This window comes from Mastigoproctus giganteus, chromosome 4 (genome assembly GCF_048544385.1).
Source record: "Mastigoproctus giganteus isolate SK-2022 chromosome 4, ASM4854438v1, whole genome shotgun sequence".
NCBI classification, from domain to species: Eukaryota; Metazoa; Arthropoda; class Arachnida; order Uropygi; family Thelyphonidae; genus Mastigoproctus; species Mastigoproctus giganteus.
In genome coordinates, this window is record NC_143578.1 from 165,262,639 (window position 1) to 165,289,038 (window position 26,400).

The 26,400-nt window shown below is 38.6% G+C and overlaps 1 protein-coding gene across 1 annotated transcript in view; it reads right to left on the reverse strand.

Annotated features, from left to right (window-relative positions):
• Positions 1 to 26,400, reverse strand: part of LOC150087168 (protein white-like) — a 138,154-nt gene that overhangs the window by 62,113 nt on the left and 49,641 nt on the right. The window contains exons 5-10 of the mRNA XM_090372389.1: positions 24,228 to 24,466; positions 19,450 to 19,552; positions 19,252 to 19,335; positions 18,365 to 18,393; positions 16,220 to 16,325; positions 10,440 to 10,571 (exon numbers count right to left, since the gene is read on the reverse strand). Coding sequence (XP_090228515.1) covers positions 10,440 to 10,571; positions 16,220 to 16,325; positions 18,365 to 18,393; positions 19,252 to 19,335; positions 19,450 to 19,552; positions 24,228 to 24,466 — 693 coding nt within the window. The remainder of the gene's footprint in view (positions 1 to 10,439; positions 10,572 to 16,219; positions 16,326 to 18,364; positions 18,394 to 19,251; positions 19,336 to 19,449; positions 19,553 to 24,227; positions 24,467 to 26,400) is intronic.

Below are 26,400 nucleotides of genomic sequence, written 5' to 3' on the forward strand. Positions count from 1 at the left end.
TGTGAAAATCGGTGGATTTGTCATTTAAATTTTCTGTTTATACTCCGGCACGACAACCAAGTCAGTAGAGTTTACAATAAATCGTCAATACAAATATTTATTGTATTTAGTAGTCACGGGCTTGAACCCCGGTCTACTCCAGGAACGCGTGCTATGTACTCCCGCTCCTGACCACTCGGCTACGTCAGGCCTCATTTAGGATTTCCGCCACCAGAGGAGAAATTGGCACTGTAAACATGAGATGGAATATCTAACTTAGGATTAGATTTTAATATTAAAACTTTAGAAATCTACAGATATTGTTCAATGTGCTTTCCGTCACTTGAGATGACATTCTGAAAATGGAGAACTGCGTGCGACACAGTTTCGCGTAGCATCTCCTTGGGGACGTTGGCTACACGCTGTTTAATGCTTGCTTTCAAATCGACAAGCATCCGTATGCCACCACGGTAAACTCTGTCTTTCAGGTATTCCCAGAGCCCGAAATCACAAGGATTGAGATCTCCTGATCGGGCTGGCCAGAACCGCGGAAAGTCTCTAGAAATAATGCGATCATTTCCGAATGCTGAAGGGAGCATTTCCTTCACTTATCGACCAATGTGCGAAGGATATCTTACACGAACATTGCTGTCTCCAAGCATTGCCTTTCCTGCAGAGTGGGAATAATGTGATCTCTTAGAAGAGCGCAGTACCATGCCTTACGGGGCCATGAGGTATACATTCTTCAAAGAAAAATGGTCTGATTATAAACTCTGCTGTGAATCCACACCATACTGTAATGTATGGACTTTGTAGTGGTCTTTCATGCACAGCAGATGGACGAGAAGTTCCCCACATTCGGCAGTTTTGTGCATTTACAGCCCCATGAAGAGCAAAATATGCCTCATCCGACTACAAGATCATTCAAGCACATGTATCGTCAAGTTTCATGCGGGCCAGAAATCGAAGAGCAAAGTCTATTCGTTGTTGCTGATCAGAAGACTTTAGTTCTTGCACTACATGAAACTTATACGGGAACCAGCGTAAAATTATTCAAACCCCTTTACGTACAGTAGACCAAGGAATGTTCAAGTCTCTTGACACACCTCTGGCAGGCACTACTGACTGGTAGTGTTTCGCATTCTGACCATTGCAACCACCATTTTATCCACTACGTCCGTTCCAATACGTGGTCGTTCAATGCCTGGAATTACACCTAACTCCCCGCCCGGTGCGTCAAATTTCTTTATTAGTTTTTTAAGCCCCACTGACGTCAAAGGGCCTTTACGCAAACCTTTAAGTTTCCGATATTCGCGTAGTGCTGCATTAGCGTAACAATTATTCTGGTAGAACAGATTTACTAAAAGAGACGTTCCTTTTTTTTTTGTAACAGCCATAATGGTTATTGACAGTGGAGTTGGCCTTTCTGCTTTTATCTAACAGGATGTCATTTGCGTAAGAAGCGTGTCTTGACGTAAATGACAACTTTTACATATGTGCAGCGCCGTTCCCCCCTGGTGGCGGAAATCCGAACTACTTTTTATTTATTTTTTTTCTTCTACAAATCGCTTCCCCATACCCTAAATGACATACCCACTGATTTTCACAGCGCTGTATCGTCCAGTGTGGCTCATGTGTTCTGAATGTGCTCCTGCTTTTTGAGATATTTAATGCGTTCATTGACAACCCCCTTATGTGTAAATATGTTTTCCTAGAAGTTAAAGTTGTGGTGAGTTCATAGGTGATTTTTTGGTTGTTGGGACCGTGGGGTTGTGGAATTATTTGCATGAGATTATATTACAAACTGAGTAATTGATTTCATAGTCGTACATTGCATTGCATAGTGCTTATACATATATCACTGAAATCTCCCATAGAGATACCATTATCTCATAGACTTTGTATGGATGATAATGGCGACTTGAAATATTCCATTTTTTGAAATTAGTCATGGAGACGGAAAACATTTACTAGCGCCATCGCAGTATTTTGACTTAATATCGTTTGTTCATTAGTTTACTTAAGCCTTCTGCTGGATAACATTGTGGGCTTGTTTGGGCTATCATTTCTCAATCTTAAAGTTGATATTTCTCCTCATCTATTGGTCCTTGGGACCCCGTTATTGGTAGGTGAGGATCTTATAAAAATACTTAATTTCAAGAATTTTACTGGCGCCCTCAGGCTATTAGGGACTGAGATCTAGACACTGCTTTTCGAAGATTTCAGAACTTCCCTTCCACTTTCCATCCAGCTGGATAAGTGAAATACATATTGAACATAGACATATTGATATAACTCTGTCTTTAGGGTACTGATGAGTATCCTATTAGGATTGAGAAGACGAGTTTAGAACAAGAGGATAGACAATAGTCGTGTGGTTTTTTTTTTTTTTTTTTTTTGTTTTTTGCCTACACTTATCTGACATGGATACTGACTTGGACCATGACCAAGTTAGGATACTGACACAAGATATTGACATTGAGAATTCTTCTGGATCAGAGTCTACGGATTCATCTAAGAAAAAAAAGGGATGCAGGGGGAAGAAAACTCCCAAAACTCCTAGAATTACTCAAGCTCGAGGAGATAAAAACATTGTGGTGGAGAGTCCCTCTGTTTCGTTGGCTCCTGAGCCGCCGATGGTCATTGTTGATAGTAACTCGATTCCAACAGAATCTTCTGAAGATCTTTCTCTAACAGAGGGATTGGACCTGGGTGGGTCTTTGAATGCTTCAATTGTGTATGCGACGGTTGCCAAAATCAGGAAAGCTCTGGGAGAGTTTCTATCAAAGGATTCTAGCAAGATAACTAAGTCTGCCTCTAACCGCATTCATAGTCTATGGGCGGATCTAGAGGCAGTTACCACCGCAATCTTAATTGACAATGAACGACTTAAGACCAAAGCATCTGAATTGGAAATCAGAGCAGGTCTTTTGGACAAGATGATACAGATCCAAAGTGATCTACATCCTCATAAGACTTTTACGGAAGTTGTTCGTGGTGGGACAAAGCGAAATAGACAGACTCCTGAAATAACAGAGATTCCTCTGCTAACGTCTTCAGTGGAGGTGGCAGCTTTTTCGGGCAGACCAATTGCTGGTGAAGATAGGATGGATTCCGGAAGTGGGATCTCTGATTCCGAAAACATACTAATACTTAGGCCCTCAGCAGAATCTTCCCTGGCGTCTAGCCAGGATATCAGGAAGGCAGTTACTGAAGTGATTAAAAAAGATCACAAGGACATGAAAATCAAGGGTGTACGTCTTTTGAGAAATAAAGGTGTGTTGTTAGAGACAACAAATCCTGATGATGCCAAGAAGATCTCAAGTGCTTCTGCATTAAAAAAAGCAGGATTATCAATAGAAAAACCCAGATTGTCCGATCCTACAATTTTGATCTACGGTGTCCCGAAGGTATATTCTAAGGAGGATATATTGGAGGATTTAATTAATAAAAATTTAAAAGACTTTGGTTTTAGCCAGGAGGAAGTTAAGAATGAGATTACATTCAGATTTAACTCTGGCACCGGAACCAGAGTGACCAATTGGGTTATTGGTTTCAGCCCACGCCTTATGGGACACGTGATTCAGAGTGACAAAATTTATCTAGGTTTCACGTCACATAGATTTCGTAAGTTTACACTTGTAAGCAAATGCTTCAGATGTCTAGGATATGGTCACAGTGCGCAGTTCTGTTCCCATAAAGCTGTATCTTGTGGCCACTGCGGGGGTGGAGGCCATGTTTTTTCTGACTGTATTCACAAGGAGGAACCACCACAGTGTGTTAATTGTAAACGTAGAGGTAGGGATTGTAATCACTCGGTCAGGGATAATAAATGCCCCGAGTATCTTAAAGCTGTTGAATTGACAGACCGAAGAACCAGACATGAATAATACAACGGTAATTGATTCAACAAGTGTTAACCTGCAATACGGCGAAATAAAAATTCTTCAGATTAATGGGCAAAGATCTCGTGCAGCGGCGGACGAGATTAGGAAAGCTGCTGATGATCTGGGGTTTGATATTGTATGCTTGCAAGAACCGTATTACTCTTCTCAGGTAGGGGGTTCAGCGTATAAAGTTATAGGATATCCAATTTCGGCAAGGATTATTGCCTCAAGTGACGATCGACCCAAGGCCGCCATAATTATCTTTAACAGTGAACTAGTAATAACAACTATCTCAAGTGAATGTTCTGCTACCACAGTTTGTATCCTGGTTTCCTCCAGGGACCAGTCGTTTTATCTGGTTTCCCAGTATTTTCCTCCTTCAGAGGATATTCAGCCAGCTTTACACAGACTTGACAGGGTATGTAGCAGATTTTCAGCTAAAAACTTACTAATTACAGCAGATTTCAACGCTAAGTCTACACTTTGGAACAGCGGCTTTTCTGATGCTCGAGGCGAGCAGTTGGTTGATCTGATCTTGGATCATAATCTCTGTGTAAAGAACTTGCCAAATAAACCATATACATTCTCGACGACAAATGGTGAATCTAATATAGATGCTACTTTAACCTCCATTAATCTGGTGGATAGGGTGCAAAATTGGGACGTCAATCCGTATCTAATTAATAGTGACCATCGAGCAATCACCTTCTCGATTTTACTGGAGGATAGGCAAGTGAATATAACAATAAGGGATTTAAGGCGTTTTCGGATGGACAGGGTGAACTGGACCAAGTTTCGTGAATATCTGAATACAATTTTTAATGGAGATAACAAAGTAATCATTAACACCTTAATAGCAAAAGAATATGTTTTTCTGGTTCAATATCATTTATATCAAGCGATGGCCTACTCGACGAAAAGAAAACAGACAGGAAGAACTTCTGTCCCATGGTGGTCTTCGACACTAGCTGAATTGAGACAACAAACTCAACAAGCACGAAAAGCATACCAAAGGAATAGGCATCTATCGGACGCAGACACTCAGGCTTTGAAAAATGATTACAGAGACTTGAGGAAGAGGTACCATAAAGCAATTGCTGATAGCAGGCAAAATTGTTGGCAACGTCTGGTGAAGGAAACAGGAAATGCTGACCCTTGGGGTATAATCTATAAGCTTTCAAGAAATAAACTTTTGTGTGGTGAAATTTACAACACGATAATTAGAGAGAATCAAGAAACTTCGGACTGGGAATCTACAGTCGAAGGGATAGTGAGTAGCCTATTTCCGGAAGATTTGCCGTTTATGGACAGCCCTGATCAAGCGGAAATTAGACGCATTAATCGTGAATATAAGGGGACAACCGAAACTGCCATTTTTAATATGCTTGAGCTAAGTGCTGCAGTAGCTAAATTGAACCATAAAAAATGTCCTGGCATTGACCTCATTGAGAATCAAGTAATTGGAAAATTTTATGAATTCTTCCCTGAGATTTTATTAAACTTATTTAATAAATGCCTGCTAGAAGGGCTTTTCCCTCTCGAATGGAAGCTTGCGCTCTTAAAAATCTTGCATAAACCGGGAAAGCCAAAAACAAACCCCAGAGCATACAGGCCAATCTCTTTATTGGCAAATCTTGGCAAATTATTTGAAAGGATGATTGCCCCAAGGATTTTTAAATTATTTACAGAACATAATCTCTCCTCTGATTGCCAGTTTGGATTCAAAAAAGGACGTTCCACTGAGGACGCAATCTCAACCCTGCTGACTTACATTCAGGAGGCAAACAGCAAATATGTTCTTGCTGTTTTTATTGACTTTGAGGGCGCTTTCGATTCCCTTTGGTGGGAGAGTGCTCTCAGGTCACTGCAACTGGCAAAGTGTGATGACTACCTGTTCAGAGTCCTCAGATCTTACTTTAAGGATCGACAAATTAGAGTATGTGCAAAGCATTTATCATACACGACTACCGTTTCAAGAGGATGCCCTCAAGGTTCAGTCTTGGGACCTCTCTTTTGGAATGCAGTGCTAGACCAGTGGCTCACGAAGGATAGCGATGAGTTCATCAAAGTTGCATATGCAGATGACTTGGTGGTGGCGGTGCAGGGAGGATCAAGACAAATTCTCGAACAAAAAATTCAGTCAGTTTTGAATAATTTAGTGGCATGGGCGGGTTTGAATAAACTAAAGATTTCTGTCACCAAGACCAATTTCATGGTGTTTAAACACCACTTCGATTATGGAAGGCCGCCAAAGGTAACCCTATATGGTACTCAAATTCCATATGTACAGAACACCAAATATCTGGGTTTAACTTTAGATGATCGTCTCAGGTTTCATGTACATGTCACTAAAATCAATGAAAAAATCAAAAAGTTCGTAGCTGCAGTTGTTAGAATTTCCCGCAAGGAATGGGGTTTATCCAAAAAAACTCTGGTATTGTACTACAAGACGATATTTCTTCCCATTGTAGACTATGGTGCTGGTATTTGGTTTGCGGCTGCTACCAAGTTTACAACTAAAGCCAAGCTTCTGTCCCTGCAACGTACAATGTTGCTTACAGTTATACGCGCTCCAAGGACAGTGTCGACAAATGCCTTACAGGTTATTGCAGGTACCATCCCCTTGGATTTACACATTATTTTCCGAGGTATTGTATATAACTTAAAGAAGGGAAGGGCGTTAGAAATATTGAATATCACCTCTAATCCAAATAACAACATAAAGGAGGAAAAACGTAGAATTTGGGGCGAGCTTGTGAATTGCTGGCAGCAACGTTGGGATTTGAGTGAGTATGGAACCATTACAAGAGGCTTCATTCCAGCCGTAAGCTTTGCAATGGACAGGAGGGTGTCGTCTTGGTTTGCTCCCACCATGACAACGAGTTACTTAATCACTGGACATGGCTTAAGGGCCAAACTATTTGAAAGAGGATTAGAACCTGACCCCTACTGTTCGTGCGGTGAGGTGGAATCTTGGAGACATGTCATCCTTGAATGCGGACTGTATACTTCAGACAGGCAGGAATTACTAAATAGGTTGCCAAACCTCACGGAGAATAATTTACCTCTCTTGGTTCAGAGGTGGGACATCTTTGCTTTGTTTCAGGAATTCTCGGCCAAAGTTTTTAAAAGAAGACAGGAGCTAAGAAATCTATTGCAGGATACCAATTAAGGGAAGTGCTGCACATTTGACGACAGAACACTTCGTGTAATGTCATCTTTATAGGATGTTTCTTGTCTACAGCGAGATGATCTTCTGCTCCTGGACACCCAATTCAGGCTTGCATTTGTGGATGGACTCTAAAGTGGAGATAATGTTAATGTTAATGTTTCTAAGTGTTAAGTTAATGTAAGTGTATGTATTTGCTATTTGCATGTAAATAATCGTATAATGTTGCTTTTTTTTTCAACAAGTGTACATTGTTCTTAGTTGGAAAATTTTTATTTTTATTTTTTATTTTATTTTATTTATTTTTTTTTTTTATTTTTTATTTTTTTTTTCGCTGGCCTCCAAGTTGGGCAGCCTTGGGGGCGGGATTGCTGGCACCTACCAGTATAGCACTACTTCCGGTAGGTGCAGGATTTGTGCATTACAGCACACATAGAGAATGGTGGATCCAGGTGTTAGTTAATCCCTGGTGGCGAAATGGCCTGACATAATGCTCTTTTTTTCAGGCCTGTCTTGCAGACGTTCTGAGCTTTCTCAGGAGTAAAAGGTGGAGATGGGCTTGTGTCTAGGAGCCACCCTTCATATCAGGACACACACAATCAATGTACAGAAAGACTACAGTATATATAAGAGCATGTATATAAATCTGTATATAAATATTGTATATAAATTGATTAATATTGTATGTAAATTGATTAAGATAACTTGAGAATGTATATACAGTTGTGTGTTAATAAATAAAAAAAAAAAATAAAGCGCTGACTTTAACTGTTTTGACACTAGGGTCTTCTGAACAGGCAAACTTATTTTATAACCACCCGGTATATAGGTACACTGCATTCATGTACACGGTAATTCGATGTCAGTATGGATAAACATCGTGAGTTAACCGACTTTAAAAGAGTAGGGATGATGGTGGGTGCCCGACGCATCGGTTACTCTATCGCGAAGGTGGTACAGAAATTGCACCATCCCCGTTCGACAGTATGAATAGTGTATAGGGACTATGCCATTTCGAGAATAACATCTCATCGTGGACAGAGTTATGGGCATAGGAAGGTGGTGGATGAACGTGGCCGTTTATGTCTGTCTCCCTCGTTTCAGCCAATCGGGGAACGACAGTGGCACAAATCACCGCCGACTTCAACGACGGAGGTGCCAGAAACGTCTCCACCAAGACCATCAGGAGATCATTAGCCACAAAAGGTTATGGGAGTCAGCGACCCACCAGCGTCCCATTGCTAACACCACCACACAGGACTCAACGCTTCAATTGGGCGAAAGGACATCGGTACTGGAGCGTGAATGATTGGAGACGGGTCTTCTGGTCTAATGAGTCCCGTTTCCACTTATTTCGAGCGGACGAGAGGGTGCGTATCTAGCGGAAACCGCACGAAGTTATGTATTCGTCGTGTCAACAAGGGACTGTTCAGGCAGGTGGACGGTCGGTAATGTTCAATTGGCACACGTTGGAACCACTGATACATCTAGATGCATCTCTAAATTATGTGTCCGTCCTTACAGACCATCTGCATCCCTTCATCGTCATCGAGCACCTACAGAGCAATGGACTCTTCCCGCAGGACAGTGCACCTCCCCACAGAGCCGTGGTGACTAGAACATGGTTCGAAGAGCATTCTGCAGATTCTAACACCATGGAATGGCCTCTCTACTCACCAGATATGAACCATGTGGAGTATCTTTGGGATGCTGGGGAAAGATCCGTTCGAGCTTTGGATCCTCCACCCAGGAATGCGACGGAATTATGGGCAGCGGTGCAGCAAACATGGATAGAAATATACCTGTGGAACGCTTTCGTGAACTAGTGGACTCCATGCCTCGCCCTTATCCGGGTGAAAGGTGGGGCTACCCATTACTAGGTATGTATCTCATGATTTCTGTCCACTAAGTGTAAGCTGAATTCTCTTTCATGTTCCTGGAACCAGTTCTGCACAATTCTCGCTTTGTGAAGTGGTTAGGTACATTGCCCTGTTGGAAGTACCCTTTCGCAGAAGAGATATGCCTTTTAGGAACAATTTTCAGATAACCTGTGGCGCCCAAATGTCGCTCCACTGATATAAAAGAGCCCAATGTGCACAATGAAAATACTCTACACACCATTCCACCGCTAACAGCAGCCTGCATTGTTAACATCTTACAAGATTGATCTAGGGACTAAAACTGTTTTGATTATCTTCTGGTTCACCAGTCAGGTGAAACAGCAGGAACTGTGATTCTTCAGAACAGGCAATATTTTTATTTTTTCAATCTTCCATGTTCCGTAGCGCACTGTAACGTTCCTTTCTTGAATTTTGCTGACAGGAGGAACTCATATCGGTCTTCGGCTGCGATACCCCATCCGTGACAAGGTCCAACGAGTTGTGCGTTCTGAAATGACTCTTTGGTTACCACCGTTGACCAGGCAGGTCTCGGTTTAAAAAAAAAAATAGAAAACTTTATACTAAGATCAACTAATTTGGCCACGGTCGAGTTAGAGCAGTTATATACCTACTGTTTTATAAGAGTAGACGATAAAAATATGACTTCCTTCAATGAACACTCACAACGAGAACTAGTTCGGCAATAATAGAGTTAGAAGATTGGAAGAAGGTGTGCTTGTTGGATGAGCCACGTTATTTACTCCACACCGTGGATGATCCTATATGGATTTGGTGTTAACAACATGAGGCTCTTGATCCATCATAGATGGTATCAAAAGTGCAGGCCGGTGGAAGCGGTTATATGGTATGGGGCATGTTTCACTGGCAGGATCTTGGACCCTTGGTACATGTGGAACAACATATCAGTGGTCTCCGCTATCGTTAACTGCTTACTGACGTACACCCCGCTACGTTACACTTTTTCCCGAATGGCGATGGTGTCTTTCAAGATGACAATGCGCCGAGCGAATGGGAACTTGTTGTGCTGGAATGGTCTGAGGAACACAGTTCTGACTTCCAACATATCGATTGGCCTCCGAACTCCGCCGATATCAATCCCATAGAGCACTTGTGGGACACTATGAAAGGACATATCAGGCGTGTGGATACAACAATCACCTCCATACCTGCATTGCTGATCGCATTACATACACACAGCTTGGTTGGCCATACTTTCCGAACGACTCCGACATCTTGTTGAATGAATGCCACGTCGGATAGCTGTTGTACTGAGGGAAAAAAGAGGTCCTACGAAGTATTAGGTAGGTGGTCATAATTCAGTGATCACTCAATGTATTTCGCAATATTTTATTCTTTAGTTTAGTTACTAAATGGAAGAAAGTCTAACGCATTACTTCAGCAAGAATATTTTAACGAAATGGAATATCTCTATAGAACATTATTAACACAATCAAAAACAGAGTGGTGCCTAATTAACAATCGAAAGTTGACAAATGTACTTACGTTCATTACAGCGAACATATTCTGGAAAGACATGTTGTTGATTAGAATAAACAGACAGCCATTCAGATTCATGACGCCCTCCTGGGTTAGATTTTGCTGCCAGTAGACAGCCGCCAATATGAAAGCCACTATCTGTTTCAAAATAAAAATCCGACAATCACATTTATGATAATTTAACTGTTAACCACAGCATTTAAATGCATTGCAAAGTACACACAAACACACACTAGCCAAAAAAATACGAACCTTTATTGAATATCTAATCAAACGACCTTTTTCGTATAACAGCAATTGCGCCGCGCGGATTGTATAAGGTGTTTAAGTGGGTTTGGTAAAATTTTAATCATTCTTCTAGCATGGATTATGGCGCAGTGGTGACAAAGTTGAAGGAAGAGAACTTTGTTGCGGAATAACTCTCTCCAGCAAAGTCCACACGTTTTCAATAGGATTAAGATCTCGTGAATGTGGGGGCCAGGGAAGATGGTGGGAATCCATGTCATGTTCTCCGAACCATTCTTGAACGATTCTGGCACGATGCACTGTTGCATTGGCATCTATAAAGTGGCATCTATATTTATCACCTTCAGGATAAAAAGTGTAACATTGCAGGGTGTAGCTGATGTGTGACAAAATTCAGGTACTTCCTGAATGACATTCGACCAGTATCAGCGAATCAATTTCATGCCAACAAAACATTCCCAATACCATGGTACCAACTCCAGATGCTTGGTTTGTCTTGACGAAGCAAGCGATGTCCATCACTTCGTGCGGTTCTGGCCACATTCTTGCTACACTCTTACCATCAGTGCAAAACAAAATATATCGCGATTCGTATACCACATGACTTTTTTCCATTGTTCCAATGTCTAATCAGGACGTTCTCAGCACTAACTGCATGCGTACTTTTCAGTTTTTATCTGAAGCAAGAGAAAAACAGAAAAAGAGGCTTCCAAATAGGAAGGCGACTACCAATACCCAATTTATTCAATTCCCTGCGCATGGTACGGGTTGAAATAGCGCAGTTCTGGGCTTGATTGAATTCAGTTGTAATTTGATGCATAGTGAATGTCCTATTTTTCCGTACAGTCCTCCTTAGTGTACGACGGCTTCGCTCTTGAAGTACTGTTTTTCTGCCACATTTACGCCTTTGACATGTGGAAGAACCGCTTGCTTTCCAGTCATTAAAAAATACGAAAATTTGAGATGAATGCGTTTGAGAAACCAGTTATGTCTTTAGTTTCTTGAATCGTGACCCCTGCTAAACGTGCAGATAAGACCTTTTCAAAATATGACAGGTCAGGTGCTTTCCTCATTCTGGCTTCAGATGACTGCAGTCAAACAGCCTGTGCAGTCTTTATACCCGCATTTATTTGCATTTCTTCTGTCTGTGACTGTCTTAATACAGAGGTTTGTACTTTTTTGGCCAGTATATATATTTAACGTTAAAGAAGTTATTATTAAAAAGTATTTAATGTTTACGGTAGAGGAAGAATAATTTATCTATTATGCACAACGAAATAGGTAAATAATCCTTCAGTGCATTAAATACTTCGCAGTACATCGCAAAATATTATTAAATACTTTGTTAAAGAGTGACAAGAAAAAAAATCAGTTCGCAAAATAAATTAGTTAACAGTACTTTCAGGGACATTGGGGTGATGTCATTGATTGTTGGCATTTGTTATATAAATCAGAAGTGCGATTTGTTCTACACAACGGTATATTTGGAGGCAAAGAAACGATTCCCCACCTCCCTATTTGGAATACAAAATTCTCAGCTACATTGTATATTTACGTTTGGGTATCCTATATTAATAAGTCTGCGTGGGTAGCACAGTGGTATCGTCACCGTCCTCCCCACATCGGCTGGAAAAGGCCCGGGTTCGAATCCCGTCGATGACGCGAGGAACTTCAGTGGGCTTTTTTCACTCCGTGGCTGAGTTAGTCGGTCTCAGGCGTAGATAGCAAGGTTTTTTCCCTCAGAAACTGAGGTTTTTTCGTCCAGCAAAACAGGCAAATCGACCAGAGAACACACGCAATTTACAGACACGAATACGGGTTAATGCAATCATTTACGGGTAACTCTAATATAGTAATTTGATTTTTTTTTTTATCCTATATTAATAAATTACAAATTCCTTCTGTAATCTAGCTATCAACGATTGGACTGTACAGCCTAACTGGACAACTAGTGATCATCGGGCAATTTCTTTCTCGGTCTCCATACCTTCTCGTCCCTCAGTTTCGCGTATTTGTGTGCCCGATTTCGTTCGCTTCTCAATTAATAATATCAATTAGGAAATATTTGAATACTCTGTAAATGCTGATGTCTCCAAATTGACTAACTCTCATTTTGACACTATGTCTCTGACTGAAGCTGCGACACAGATTCAAAATATTCTGATAAATCATCAAGAAAAAAACATGTAAATTCCAGAACTTGCTCTGGTGGTCGTCAGAATTATCGTCGCTTCGGAAACAGGTCCACCACTCTCGACGCACATAGCGTAATCGTCATTTGTCTCAGGCTGATGTTCGCACCTTTTATAATTGTTACATTGGTCTCAAGAAACGGTATGTGAAGGCGATTGCTATCAGAAAGAAGGAAACATGGACAGAATTTGTGCACAACTCTGGTAATGCAGACCCGTGGGGGCTACTTTATAAAATTGTAAGAAATAAATTATTTACACAAGAAGTGTATGGATCGATCGCATAGAATGGTTTGGAGACCACTACCTGGACGGATTCTGTAAATATTATTCTAGATAATCTTTTTCTACAGGACATTGTGTGCTCTGATTTTCACACTAATATTCGTTCTGCCAATACTCTGTGTGTTTCCTCAATTAAGTTGAGCTTTTTAGTGCCATCGAGTTCGACATAGCGGTCAAGCAAGTGAATGTTAAGAAATGCCCAGGAATGGACATGCTGGAGAGTACCTTTATTGTGCGTCTCGCCAAGGTTAAACCCAGTATACTTTTACGACTTTTCAATAAATGTTTAGATGCTGTAACTTTCCTGGATCTGTGGAAGACTGCCCTTATCAAGCGATTAGGAAACCAGACAAGCCCCTTAGGAACCGAGGTCTTATCGGCCTGTAGCCTTATTGGAAACCTCGGTAAACTATTAGATCGTTTAATTACCATGCGATTAAACAACTTGTTACTGGAACGGGGACTAATTGCGCCTAATCAATACGGATTCACTCCTGGAAGGTCCTGCGAGGACGCCCTTGTTGACTTCATTTCTTCTGTTGAACACTCCAGATTCAAGTATATTCTTGCTATCTTTATTAACTTCGAGGGTGCTTTTGATTCCCTTTGGTGGGAAAGTGCCCTCGAACGTTTACATCATGCCGAATGTTCCCAGCAACTTTATCTTCTAATTAAGAGCTATTTTTCTAACAGATTTATCACCGTCAGATCTAAGTACTTTTGCATCAGGTCTTTCGAGGGTGTCCTTAAGGCTCCATTTTGGGACCACTTTTCTGGAACTTTGTTTTGCAAGGTTGGATTACCCGAACTTTTGACAACGTGAAGTCCTTGTTAGTGGCAATTCAAGATCTTCAATTGAAATATCTGCTGAGAAAGTTTTATCTGATCTTCAACAATGGACAGTTGAAAATAAGTTAACAAAAATATGATCCTTGGCTCTAAATTGGACGTTCGTCGACCACCAAGAGTTAGAACAAACAATACACAAATACTTCTAGTAACGGAAATTAAACTTTTGGGGATAACTATTGACAGTAGGTTAAATTTTCTCCCTCATTTATCCAATCTGCGAATTAAGATCAGAAATTTCACCGGCGCTCTTGTCAGAGTTTCTAGAACTGAGTGGGATCTTCTTAGAAGATCTTTAAGAAACTACTATAACTCTGTGTTTCTCTACTATAACTCTGTTTACAGTCCATATGGTGCGGACTGTACAATTTCAATCAAAATTGATGTCAATCCAGCGTACAAAGTTAATTTGTATTTTGAAGATTTGTCGAACAGTTTCAACACCTGCTTTGCAGGTTTTAGCTGGTACGTTATCACTCGATCTCTAAGTAATTTTCAGAGGCTTATGTTATCGCTTGAAACGTCAGATTCCCACTGAATTGCATTCTGCAGAATGCAATTCCCAACTTTTCATCAGGATTGGAACCTAATTTTGTATCAAATGCCACCAGTCAGTTACCGCGCCCTTCAGGATTTTGCTAAGGCAGCCTTCAATAAAAGGCTTGCAATTCTTTCTGCAATGACCGCATCTGCGAATGTTTCAAATTAAGCTCAAGACTCTTCACCTTCACTGCAATGACGTCCATTTTCTCAACAAGCTCCACAATTTTGGACCTGTGCTGTGTGTGTGTGTGTGTGTGTGTGTGTGTGTGTGTGTGTGTGTGTGTGTTCTTTGCAACTCTACAAGTGTCCTACAATTACAACTACAACTCAGTTTAACGATGAAAATTCCTGTGCTCCTGAAATTGCTCAGCTGGCTGTTAACTGACTGTGACTTTGCTACTGATGACTGCAGAACTTACTGGATGTCACATTTAACCTAAGCTCTTTATAAGGTTTGTGCCTGCTTCTGGGCTAAAATGCTTGGGTAAAGTTTTGTCGGTTGAATGGTACTGGTCTAAGATTTTTTTTTGTTGGTGATTATTATCCTTAATAATAATTATTATCCTTGTATATAACCTTTAATTTTTGATATTTATGTTAATTTTTAAAATTTAACGAGATTTCTCTGTTTACTTTGAAACCTCAAAGTATCATCTGTTTACCTCAATCCGTTGAGGTTAATCTTGATCTTGTGTACAGTATTTAATTTTTGTATAGTTGTATACGATACTTTTTTTTTTTAACAAATTTTGGCTAGAGTCTTTGGCTCGAACTTTGTTTGGGCTCTTGGCGTCCCTATCTTCTGCTGCCGCTGGCTGGTAGCCCCTGGTCTACCTTCCCGTGGTGGTGTGGCGTGTTTCCAACCTGCTGATTGCGGGTAGCCAAACAGCCAGTTCATTTCTGGTCATTTCTACAGAATCCTGTATCTTAAAAGTGAAACGAGGCGGAGATAAAATAATGTTTCAGGTGCCGCCCTACACAAATACATACATCCTATATTAATATAACAACCGAAGAATAAAAGGAAATTAATATTCATTTTGAAATAAAAAATAATACTGCATTCCTAAGGGTTTTTTTTTTTTTTTTGATACTATGATATCGATAGTTTTCAGTTTCAGTAGACTGACATCAAAGTATATATAAACCCAGTATATCCACACGTAAACTAATGGAATTATTAGCAACGTCCTCCTTCCATCAGCACACAGAATTTGTTTGTCAATGATGATATAAAAACGAAAGATGTTAGGTAGTTACTAATTTTGATATAACTCAGAGATCACTGATAAGGTCAAATAAGAGGATTTTTTACAGAAGAAAATACTAGCTTCCGGAGTCTTACATCATCATAAAGCTAGGTCCAGTATTCTCCGAAAAGCTTTAATATTTACAGCATATCATAAATACATAGAATCAGCTCAGGATGTTTTGCCTGATACTCAGGCAAGACATCCAGCCTTTCTGGAATTTAGCCAAATAAAAGGAAAAACAACTCGTCATTCTCTCTCTCTCTCTCTCTCTCTCTCTCTCTCTCTCTCTCTCTCTCTCTTTCTTAGAATGATGGTATACTTATTTCGAATAATCATTCAATTGTACAAATATTTTTGATCATCTTTCGCCACGAAGTTTAAATTAAGCAACCTCAAATAATTTATTAAAGATACACACCACAGTCTGGGAGAGTCGCACAGTTGTCAAAAGGGGTTCTCTTCTTATGCTTAGGAACGATCTCCACAATAAGGTTCTCATCTGGGTACACCAAGAGGCTTTATACCTGCCAAAGGTTCAAGTTAATCTTACTAATAAAAACAATTTTATATATGATTTAAATAAAAAATTCTGAACGTTTTGCATTCGCATTTCCTTAGTAAAAGCAATTTTATTATTTATCCAAACAATATATATATATAGAGTGTATATGATAAACCACTCTATTGCAAGCAAAAATTGCATGAATTTTGAAATGAATGTAATTTTTGTTTTATTTCTATAGCAATTTTTACGGTTTAAATTTTTAAATGATACATAATTAAATAAATTTTTGAATCGGCGTTATTTCAGTAATCCAGTCGCATGCAAAAGTGTGCCGAAAATGCGGAGATGGGAAGGACTGAAATGATACTGACAGGAAACCACTGCAAGTATCATTTAAAGTTCGAATCATACAAATTTATAAAGAAATTGAGAAAAATTAATAAGCATTTCAATACAATTTTCAACAGGAGTGACTATCATACACTGTAGATAAATTACCTAAATTTCATTAATATCAGAGTTTATTTTCTCATAAACCAATTCACAAAAGAGGATCAAAGGATGACATGGGTAATTACGACCTATTAGTTTAACTTCTGTTCCAAGGAAAATAGTGTAGTCACTGGCAAAAGAAGTAATGCAGGATCATCTAGACAAAGCTGCAATTACACTTCAGACAGAGCATGGTTTTATTAAGAGGGAAATCGTGTCTGAGCAATTTGATTAGATACTGCGATGTGGTCATAAAGGAACTGGATGTAAAAAATAATTAACAGTATTTGATATCATATACTTGGATTTCAGGTACGCTTTTGACACTGTTGCACATGGAAGACTACTGTACAAGTTGGAACAGTATGGCATTAAGGACATTAAGTTGCTGCAATGGATAAAGGGATGGTTGAGTGGGAGAAGACAAAGAGTGGTAATCAATGGACACTGCTCTTCGTGGACTAATGTTATTAGTGGAGTCCCTCAGGGTTCCGTGTTGGGCCCATTGTTGTTTTCTGTATTTAGCAATGATGTTGATGAAGGTATATCAGGCTTAATGTCCAAGTGTTCAGACGATACAAAGGTTGGTGGGGTTGTTAATGACAGTAAGGACAGTACCCTACTGCAACAGGATCAAGAAAGGTTGGGCAGATGGGCTGAGAAGTGGCAACTGAAATTTAACATTGACAAATGCAAAGTACTGCATATGGGTAGCAGTAACCCCAGAATAACGTACCAAAGTATAAACTCGGCGTAGTTGAAAATGAAAAAGACTTGGGGGTAATTGTGCAGTCGAACATGAAGTTCTCTGAGCAATACAGACGAGCTGACAGGTCAACTCATGGGCTTTTGTCAATGATATACAGGAATTTTGTTAGCAGGGATAAGATAATTATCCCATTGTATAAGGCAATGGCCACATCTTCAGTACTGCATACAGGTCTGGAGGCCTCATTTTTGAGAGGATGTAGGGCTCTGGAACGAGTACAGAGAAGGGAAACGAGGTTGGTGAGGGAAACAAAGGGGTTCTCTTACCAAAAAAATGGCTTAAGTCTTCAAATTGAAGCATCGGAGACTAGGCACCTGGGAGATGATCTGGTTGAGATGTTTAAAGCTTTGAATGGATTACGCAAGCTCCATGATGATGAGATTCTTCCTCTTCCTCAGACTACACACACGAGGGGACGAATTCAAAATGAAGAAGGACGGTTGCAGAATAGATGTGCGGAAGTTTGCCCTTAGCCAGAGAGTGGTTGATTGCCGCAACAAACTTCCATCTGTTGTTATGGAAGTTGATAGCTTAAATAAATTCAAGGAAGAACTAGACAAACTATTGGATGGAATGAATAAGTGAAATGGGAAGTGTGGCTGTTTTTTTTTTTTTTTTTTTTTTGGCTGCTGTATAAACTTACTTTCTTGCGTAATTTTGCCACTACTAATGCTAATGCTAAACACCGGCCACAAATCTCAGAAATAAAAATATTAAATGAGATTGTTCACGAAAATGTCCACTTGCAAAACTGAACTTAACAATAACTTACCGTTAAATAATGATATAATACTCACACAGATCGAGCTTGCTGCATTTCTTTGACCTAAAATATATAAAAAGTGATCCATCAAAAGAAGGACGCAAATGATTTTCAGCATAATTAGAATTTATAAATAAGAATTGCTCTTTCGTGAAACTTTTGACCGATATTTATATAATTAAAAAAATGAATATTCGCGTAATGCAATCTTAGCTACTGGACATATTTTTAACTTCACTGAGAACTAGTCAAAGACAACTTTTCTTGCCATCTTTTCTTGCCAACAGACAGTGTAAAAAATTTAAAGTTATTAAAATTTAAAATTCGGCTCTAGTCTGCTGGAACCTTTAAAAAATATCAGATTTACTGATTTATACGGATATCCTGCAAATTATTCTTCATTAACAATTTAATTTATCTATAAAATTACTTGAGATTTTATTTACAGACTCATCCGTAATGCCTACAATAAAAAAATTATTCATATGCCATAAGGCAAATGTTTTCTTTTTATTGACCTAGCCCTATTAATTTAAAGTGGACTTATAAACTTCTCCCGTCTTCCATTCTGTTTAAGAGCAGAATAACAACAAAAATAACTCAGTGGCTCAAAGACATACCAGAGATCCCGTAAACGCACAGAATTTTCCATAAATAAGTTGAGTCATAAAAAGTACAAAATTTAGCATGAGTCGAAGACTAGCAAGAATGTCAAAAACAAAATAAATTTTTGATTTCTTTCTGAGGTCTAGTTTCACAGGGCGTTATAATAAAATATGATTATGATATTGTTTTTCACACGAGAATTAATGAAAATACAGTATTTGCTCAAAGCTTTAATATAATTCGTCAATGAATTTTTAAATTCTAAAACCAAGCATTAAAACAATTAAGCTTTGCTGTTATTGGTTCTGTTCTTACCATAGAAAGACTATCTTCAACCATAAATTTTCCTTTTAGAAATCCGCTGCAATATTCAGATTTATGGAACTCATCACAGATCTCCTACGAAAGGAAAGAAATTACATTCGATCACGTTGCTCAAAATACTGCCATAATGAAAACCAACACATAGTTGATTCACCTTTCCTCCGAAGAATATTTTTAGAGGATACTTACTTCAACATGCTGCCGACATTCTTTTTCTTTTCCTGGAACTATGGCTAAGGTCTGTATAAAAAAGTCTGCAGGATTGAAATTTGGTGGGCAACTGTAACCTCGACTGAAAATATAAAGCAAGAAAATCTGTTCGTGAATTAAATACAGATGTTGTGTACATTTTGTATAGTTCTGTATTTTTTTTTAAACCGTGAACTATTAGATAACTAAAGTGATTTCGTCATCAATAATGTTTGGCCCAAAAATCAGAAACATATGCAAAACTAGAAACCGTCTGTAAAAATTTATATGCAGTTTATTTGTTTGCAATATTTGGTTAACAATCGAAAAAAAGTAAGGTGTGATGAATTCACACTCTACATTATATTGTACTTGGCCTTGCCAAACTCCCAATTAATAAGATCCACGCAGAAGTTTCTTTGGTAAGAACTTTTTCCAACTCATAAATTTTGGAAAAAATATCATTTATTATTTGATTCCAGATTTGTATTTGCTTTACTATTTGTATTATCATAAGAGTGGATAATACGAGCGCAAATTTAATTCTCTTACTTTAGATATTTATAGAAAACTACAAGAAACGATTCTAGTACTATTCAAAAATAAAGTTATCAATAATGTACTTTGCGAAAGGATAACCTGGGCTGTTAACGCTAATTCCAAATTAAATTAAAGAAACATACATCACGTTTATGTAATTAGGATATCGTGACTAAATGATCGAAATAAGCAAAAATATTTACAAATGCCAACATCTAATACAATTCAGTAAAGTCACTATAGGCTACGTTTCGGAATCCACATTGAGATTCCATCAGGCTAAAATAAAACTAAGCTAGCTTCTCAATGTGGACCTCTCCTTCTCCCGTCTAGAGCAAACTTGAGTTTGCTCTATCTGTGAACAGGAGGAGATAGCTGTGATAGATGCAAAATAAAGAAAAGAACAGCTGAACTTATTGTTAGAAAACTCAACCAGCGCAGACACACCTGTTTTAACAAAAGGATAGACCGTTCATGAACTCTTCCAGGGGCACACCTATTTCAGAAACATGGCAAGTGCCCAATCTCTTGGGAAGTTTACGCTGTTAAAATGCCAACTGGTATGGCAAGAAAGAATAATAAAATAAAAGCCTTATCAATGGCGTACAGCTATGCCGACCAGGGAAGCACACGTACATTGCATAAGGGTACTGCATACTAAAAATAATACTAGTGGAAAATATTCATATGAAAACACTCTATACTACTTGAATAAAGGGGCTTATTTAACAAGTTTATTTGAACGAGAAAGATAAAATTCAACGAATGTCCAAGAAGGATACAACTGCTGGAAAACAGTCTAAACGATTGCCCTTATGTGCTAAAAAAACCAAACTATTATATTTAGACCACCCGAATAATTAAATTCATCTGCCGTGCTGTGTCTAATGTCTGTTAATTGCGTGTGTTTTATGGTCGATTTGTCTGTTTGCTGGACGAAAACCCCCAGTTTCTGGGGAAATAACCTTGCTATCTACACCTGATACCGACTAACTCAGCCACGGAGTGAAAAAAGCCCATTAAAGTTCCTCGCGTCATCGACGGGATTCGAACCCGGGCCTTTTTCCACCCGGTGTGGGGAGGACGATGACGATACCACTATGCTACCCGCGCAAACTGTCCTTATGTGCTGAACCTAGCAAATAAATTCTGTATGCGAACATTAGTAAACTCCCTCGAAGATCCCGAATCTTTTTTGTCAGCTTCCAAATGACTCGCCATTGATGGATCCTTTGTAGAATCTACTATTTTAAATATGGTTTCATCTGTAGTTTTCCGAACTCGGTCATCGACAGAAAAAGAGTTGTTCAAATATTTCACGAGTTTGTGAAAATATCAGTAACGGTAGGCTTTTATCTCAGCTGGAAGATATTTTCCGAGACTTCATGGAAAATTTATTAATCTTAGCAAATTGATTCATTTGCTAGGTTCAGCAGGTGAGAACAATCGTTTAGAAGGTTTTCCAACACGCGTGTCCCTCATGGGATATTTCGCGAAGGGTTTTTCTGAATTATTTTGGTTTCCTTCAGCCAATACAACATGTAAATCGGCACATAAATACAATTTTACGGAACTACCGAAATCCGCTAAAGACATCCCCGACGGAAGAAGCTGTTAAGAATTTCTCCAGATGGCGGAATTTGAATCCTGACCACTCCAAACCTGTGAAAAGTGAAAAGCCCATTATACAACAACAATGGACCTTCGCCAATTATGGATTAATTGAGGGACAATCAAAAAAAAAAAAAAAAAAGATTCAGACACAGAGACTAATTTTACTAAACAAAATGTAGATTGGTTATTAATGAAATTATATACATTTAAACATATAAGCAAATATATATTTTTTATCTCTGCAGGTCGATAATAATTTGTGAAAATCAGAATTAAACACGAACAACGATAACATATCCACAAAAATATAATGAACAAGCTTGTTGCTTGTTCGCAAACGTGAAATTTCTTTCTAATGTTTTCATCAGTACTGCTTGCACTAATGGAACATTAGAACCTTTGCAGAAAGCCTATGGGAAATCTACTGGGCCTAGATTTACTGTATTTAAATGGCACTAGCAGGTTTGAAGACGGAAGAACCAGCACAGAACATGACCTTGTCCCAAGACGTTCGTCATCATCAATAACTGATATGACTCTTGGAAAAGTATCAAAGGCCTTGAGTATTAGTTATGGGAGCACACACAAAAAAAAGCTGTTGTTGTTGTTGCAGGGTTTCAGGTGCATCAGCAACCAAGGCCATATTGCTCTGTTTATACTGTCTGTAAATTTCCTGTTTTCTGGACCCCAGGGGCTCACATCTGGTGAGTATGGGCTTGGCATACTCAGGGTCCTGAGCTCGATATCATCATTCTTCTCTTTCTTGGTAATTCTCTCCTACTTTTTACTCTCTCTCTCTCTCTCTCTCTCTCTCAGGGTAACTTTTTTTTTCCTGGTGCAGCAGAAGCCTCAGGTTTCCTTGCACCATATGGGTATTATTAATAATAATAATAATAACTTGAGTTTCAGGGAGAAAAAACCACGTTGCGAGAATGGACGATAAAAATTCTTAACGTCATCGACAGGCCTCGAACTCAAGTCTTTTCCACCCAGCGTTGGGAGGACGGCGATTCTACCAACTGTGCTACCCACAATGGCGCAAAACGAAACATTTTCAAAGAATATTTAGACATGGCACGTGCTTGTTCACGTTGGTCCATTGATTCGTCTGCGCGGGTAGCACAGTGGTGTCGCCACCGTCCTCCCCACACCGGGCAGCAAAGGCCCGGGTTCGAATCCCGTCGATGACGCAAGGAACTGTAATGGGCTTTTTTCACTCCGTGGTTTTTTTCCCAAGCAAGGTTAGCAAGGTTTATCTCCCAAGCAAGGTTAGCATGGTTTTTATCCCAAGAAACTGGGGTTTTTTTGTCCAGCAAAACAGGCAAATCGACCATAGAACACACGCAATTTACAGATACAAATGCGGGTTAATGTATTCAATTACTGGCAACCCTAAAATAATAATTTGATTTTTTTTTCTTTTTTGATCCATTGATTCCTTGCTCCTGAACAAAGACAGGTTAGAGTTGATATCTGTGTTCGCCACAAAAACGCCTACCAATTTTAAGAAAAATAATTTTTAAGCAGAATATTCACCGGAGATGAATCTTGGAGCTAACGCTACGATATGAATTAAACCAAAAAAGTTTGTAGTGGACGTATAGCACATCTCCACCTCTAAAGAAGGTATGATTCACCAGCGCTGCTGGCAAGATATGATCTTCATATTTTCGATACGAAAGTCATTATGTGTACTCATACTGTAGAAAACGTTGAACTATGTATGTAGATAATATTACAATAAAATTCTAAAGAATTCGAATCAGAAATTGAGCCAGAAAAAAACTGATTTGGAAATGTCTGGATGTCTGCTGCATCAAGACAATGCAAGACATTGCACGCACAGCCTCAATTGTTGAGGAAATATGTCATGAGCTAAGCATAAAAACAGTTCCTCTGATTTTAATTCAGATTTTTAAACGTGTTTTTTCTCTCTGTCCCCAGACTTAAAGGTGTAATAAAAATGAGAATTTTACATTTCTCAAACAATAACTCTCTGAAGTGTTCAGAAAATGGATGGAGAGATGGGATAAACTATCAAAAACATCACTGTGGTATTATAGCGTAGAGTTGCGGACTGACCTCAAACAATTAGCTATTAGCGGTGTAAAGTAATTTCCATCCAATAATAGACCTTTGAACAGATGCTAAGATACTAACCTAAAAATAAACAGAGCTAAAACTGATTCTCCAAAGTCGATGAAATGATAATTGTGGCGGTACGATAGGACTCCAAGAAAGAAGTACCCCCATAGTGGCTCTTATTTCTGGCAAACATACTCGACTGCGTTCAGACAGTAAAATGCTAAAATAAAACTAAGTAATAATAATAACACTTGACATCTGACCGAAAAATTCCAAAGAAAACTCCAAGGTATTCGGTATTTGTTGCTCGCTGAAATCGGAAATTGGATGCAATCCAATTTCTGTTTTCATTAACTGCTTCCAACTGATCTCTAGTTGGAAAAACCTTTGCTGTTGTGGAAGGAATCGTTGAAAATCTAACTTCTTCTTCGGATTCATTCTTTTATTCAATATTTATCACAAATTTGGTTTTCTGTAAAGTTATAAAACTTCATTTTTTGGAGACTTAATCAAGCATTATCCAAAGATTTTATACTTGCCTCGAGAAAAAAGGCAAAGCACATGAAGTTTTTCCTAGAAATGCTATTCTACCCTCAGCCATCAAGAGTATATGATCGAACATTGCGAAAACTTCAGATGATGGTTGATGTATTGTGCAGATGATTGTCCTTCCTGCTGCAGCCATATCTTTCAGAACTGAAACAACACTCTGGGCCATGAAGGAGTCCAGTCCGGAAGTGGGTTCATCGCAGAACATCAGAGAAGGATTAGTCAGCACCTGTTCAAAGACAAGTTCGGTAAAATACAAGCATATCTAACAAAATATTAATTAACTGCTCTTGAAAAAATTTTAAAGTGCTGAAGTTCCAGCAAAATTATCTACATAATATGATCTATATAAAATATACAGGATGGGCCATATGTCACTTTACCGAGAAGTAAATTGTTATAAACAATATCATGTAAATATAATAAAAATAAAATAATATGGGCATGTACTGACTTCAAGTTTTAAATAGTACAAATTATTTTTTGGTAAACTGACATATAGCTCATCTTGTATAATCAGTCCTTAGGGACTCGCTTCTCTAGTATACTTTGAATTATAGGAAAGAACAGTTACTCTATTCACCCTCGCTCAGTTCTCCCAATATTCCAAGATACACGTTAGTCCATAAGTAAGGAAGCATGTTTGATTGAATAACAACACTATTTCAAATAAATATTTCAATTAATGCTAGTACAACAGAAAGAGTGTACATAAACTTAAAAAAAATTATAACATCTGTTCACTATATCGCCATTTTGTTCCTCATAAAAATGTAGCCTTTTGAACATACAGCAAGGTACATTTCTTCCAAAATGTTGTCAAATCCTTTAACTACTTACTGAAACCTTGCTTATTACTAAACATTTTACTTTTTGTGGGGATTCTTAAATGATAATCATAGGATGTTAAAACCAAGGAGCACGATGACTATTCAATGGAACCCACCATGCAATCCATCGCCCTGGGAACTTTTCATCTAAGAATTCGCGAACAAATTTTGCACAGTGAGCCGATATCCTGCATAAAAATGCAATGCTGAAAATTGATTTTGGACTGAATAAATGAAATAATTTTGTCTTTTAGCGGTCTCAGATAGCTTTTTCAAGTCGTGGTTCTCTCAAAGAAAAAGAGTTCGAGAATACCTCCTATTCATGTTCGAGCCAAGGCTATCAAGCCACGAGTGTTTAAACCTTTGTTAAAGAATCAATGGCTTAATTAAGAATTTTATTTTGTTTAAATGCGGCTTCATTATTCACACAATTTCAACGATATCTGGTTCGGTGACATTCATGGCCAAAAACCGTTTGGCAAATCCAATCTTCCATCTGGGTTGTCCTCATTCACACTTTGTGATAACATGGAATGGTAAACTTCGTATTTAAGTTCCTTTATGCATGTTTTTCTTTTTTAAGTTCCAATCTTCCCTTTATTTGACTTCTTCCGATATCCTCTCTTAAGAGTTCCAAATTGGCAGATGTCTTAGAGATATAGGTCTCCCAGGTTTTGGTAGATTGTACACTGTTCCCACTTCAAAAATTCCTCACAATTTACTTTATAGCCTTTGTGGATGGTTTATATCCAAAAACCTTCTTGCACTGGCGCGCATATTCTGCAGCATTTTCATATTTTGCATGAAACTTTACAATTTCAACCCTCTGCTTCATTATAAGGATCATAGTACTTTTTCTATGTTCAAATTATTTTTAAACAATAAAAAATTACAAACAATTTTTCTAATAACTCATTAATATTTATATCAATTATTCAAAGTAGTTTCCTTACTTATGGCTACCTAGTATTTTAGCATTTATTGGTGTTTCGTCTAATAATGAGAAGGAAATTGCCTTAAATTTGAAGCTTTGTATATGAAATTTAGAGTCCAAATTAATTAATCAGTTATCCATTTCTTTGGTTGGTTGCTTGCTGCAGGGTTTTAGCCGCATCAACAGAGCTTAGGCCATATTACGCTGTACATAATATATCTACAAACTGTGTGTGTGTGCTCTGTGGTTGATGTGCTATTTGCTGAACGAAAAACTCAAGTTTCCGAGAGAGAAAACCATGGTATCCTCGCCTGAGACCGACTAACTCAGCCGCGTTATGAAAAAGGTCCATAAAAATTCCTAGCGTCATTGACGGTAGTCGAACTCAATTCATTTTTA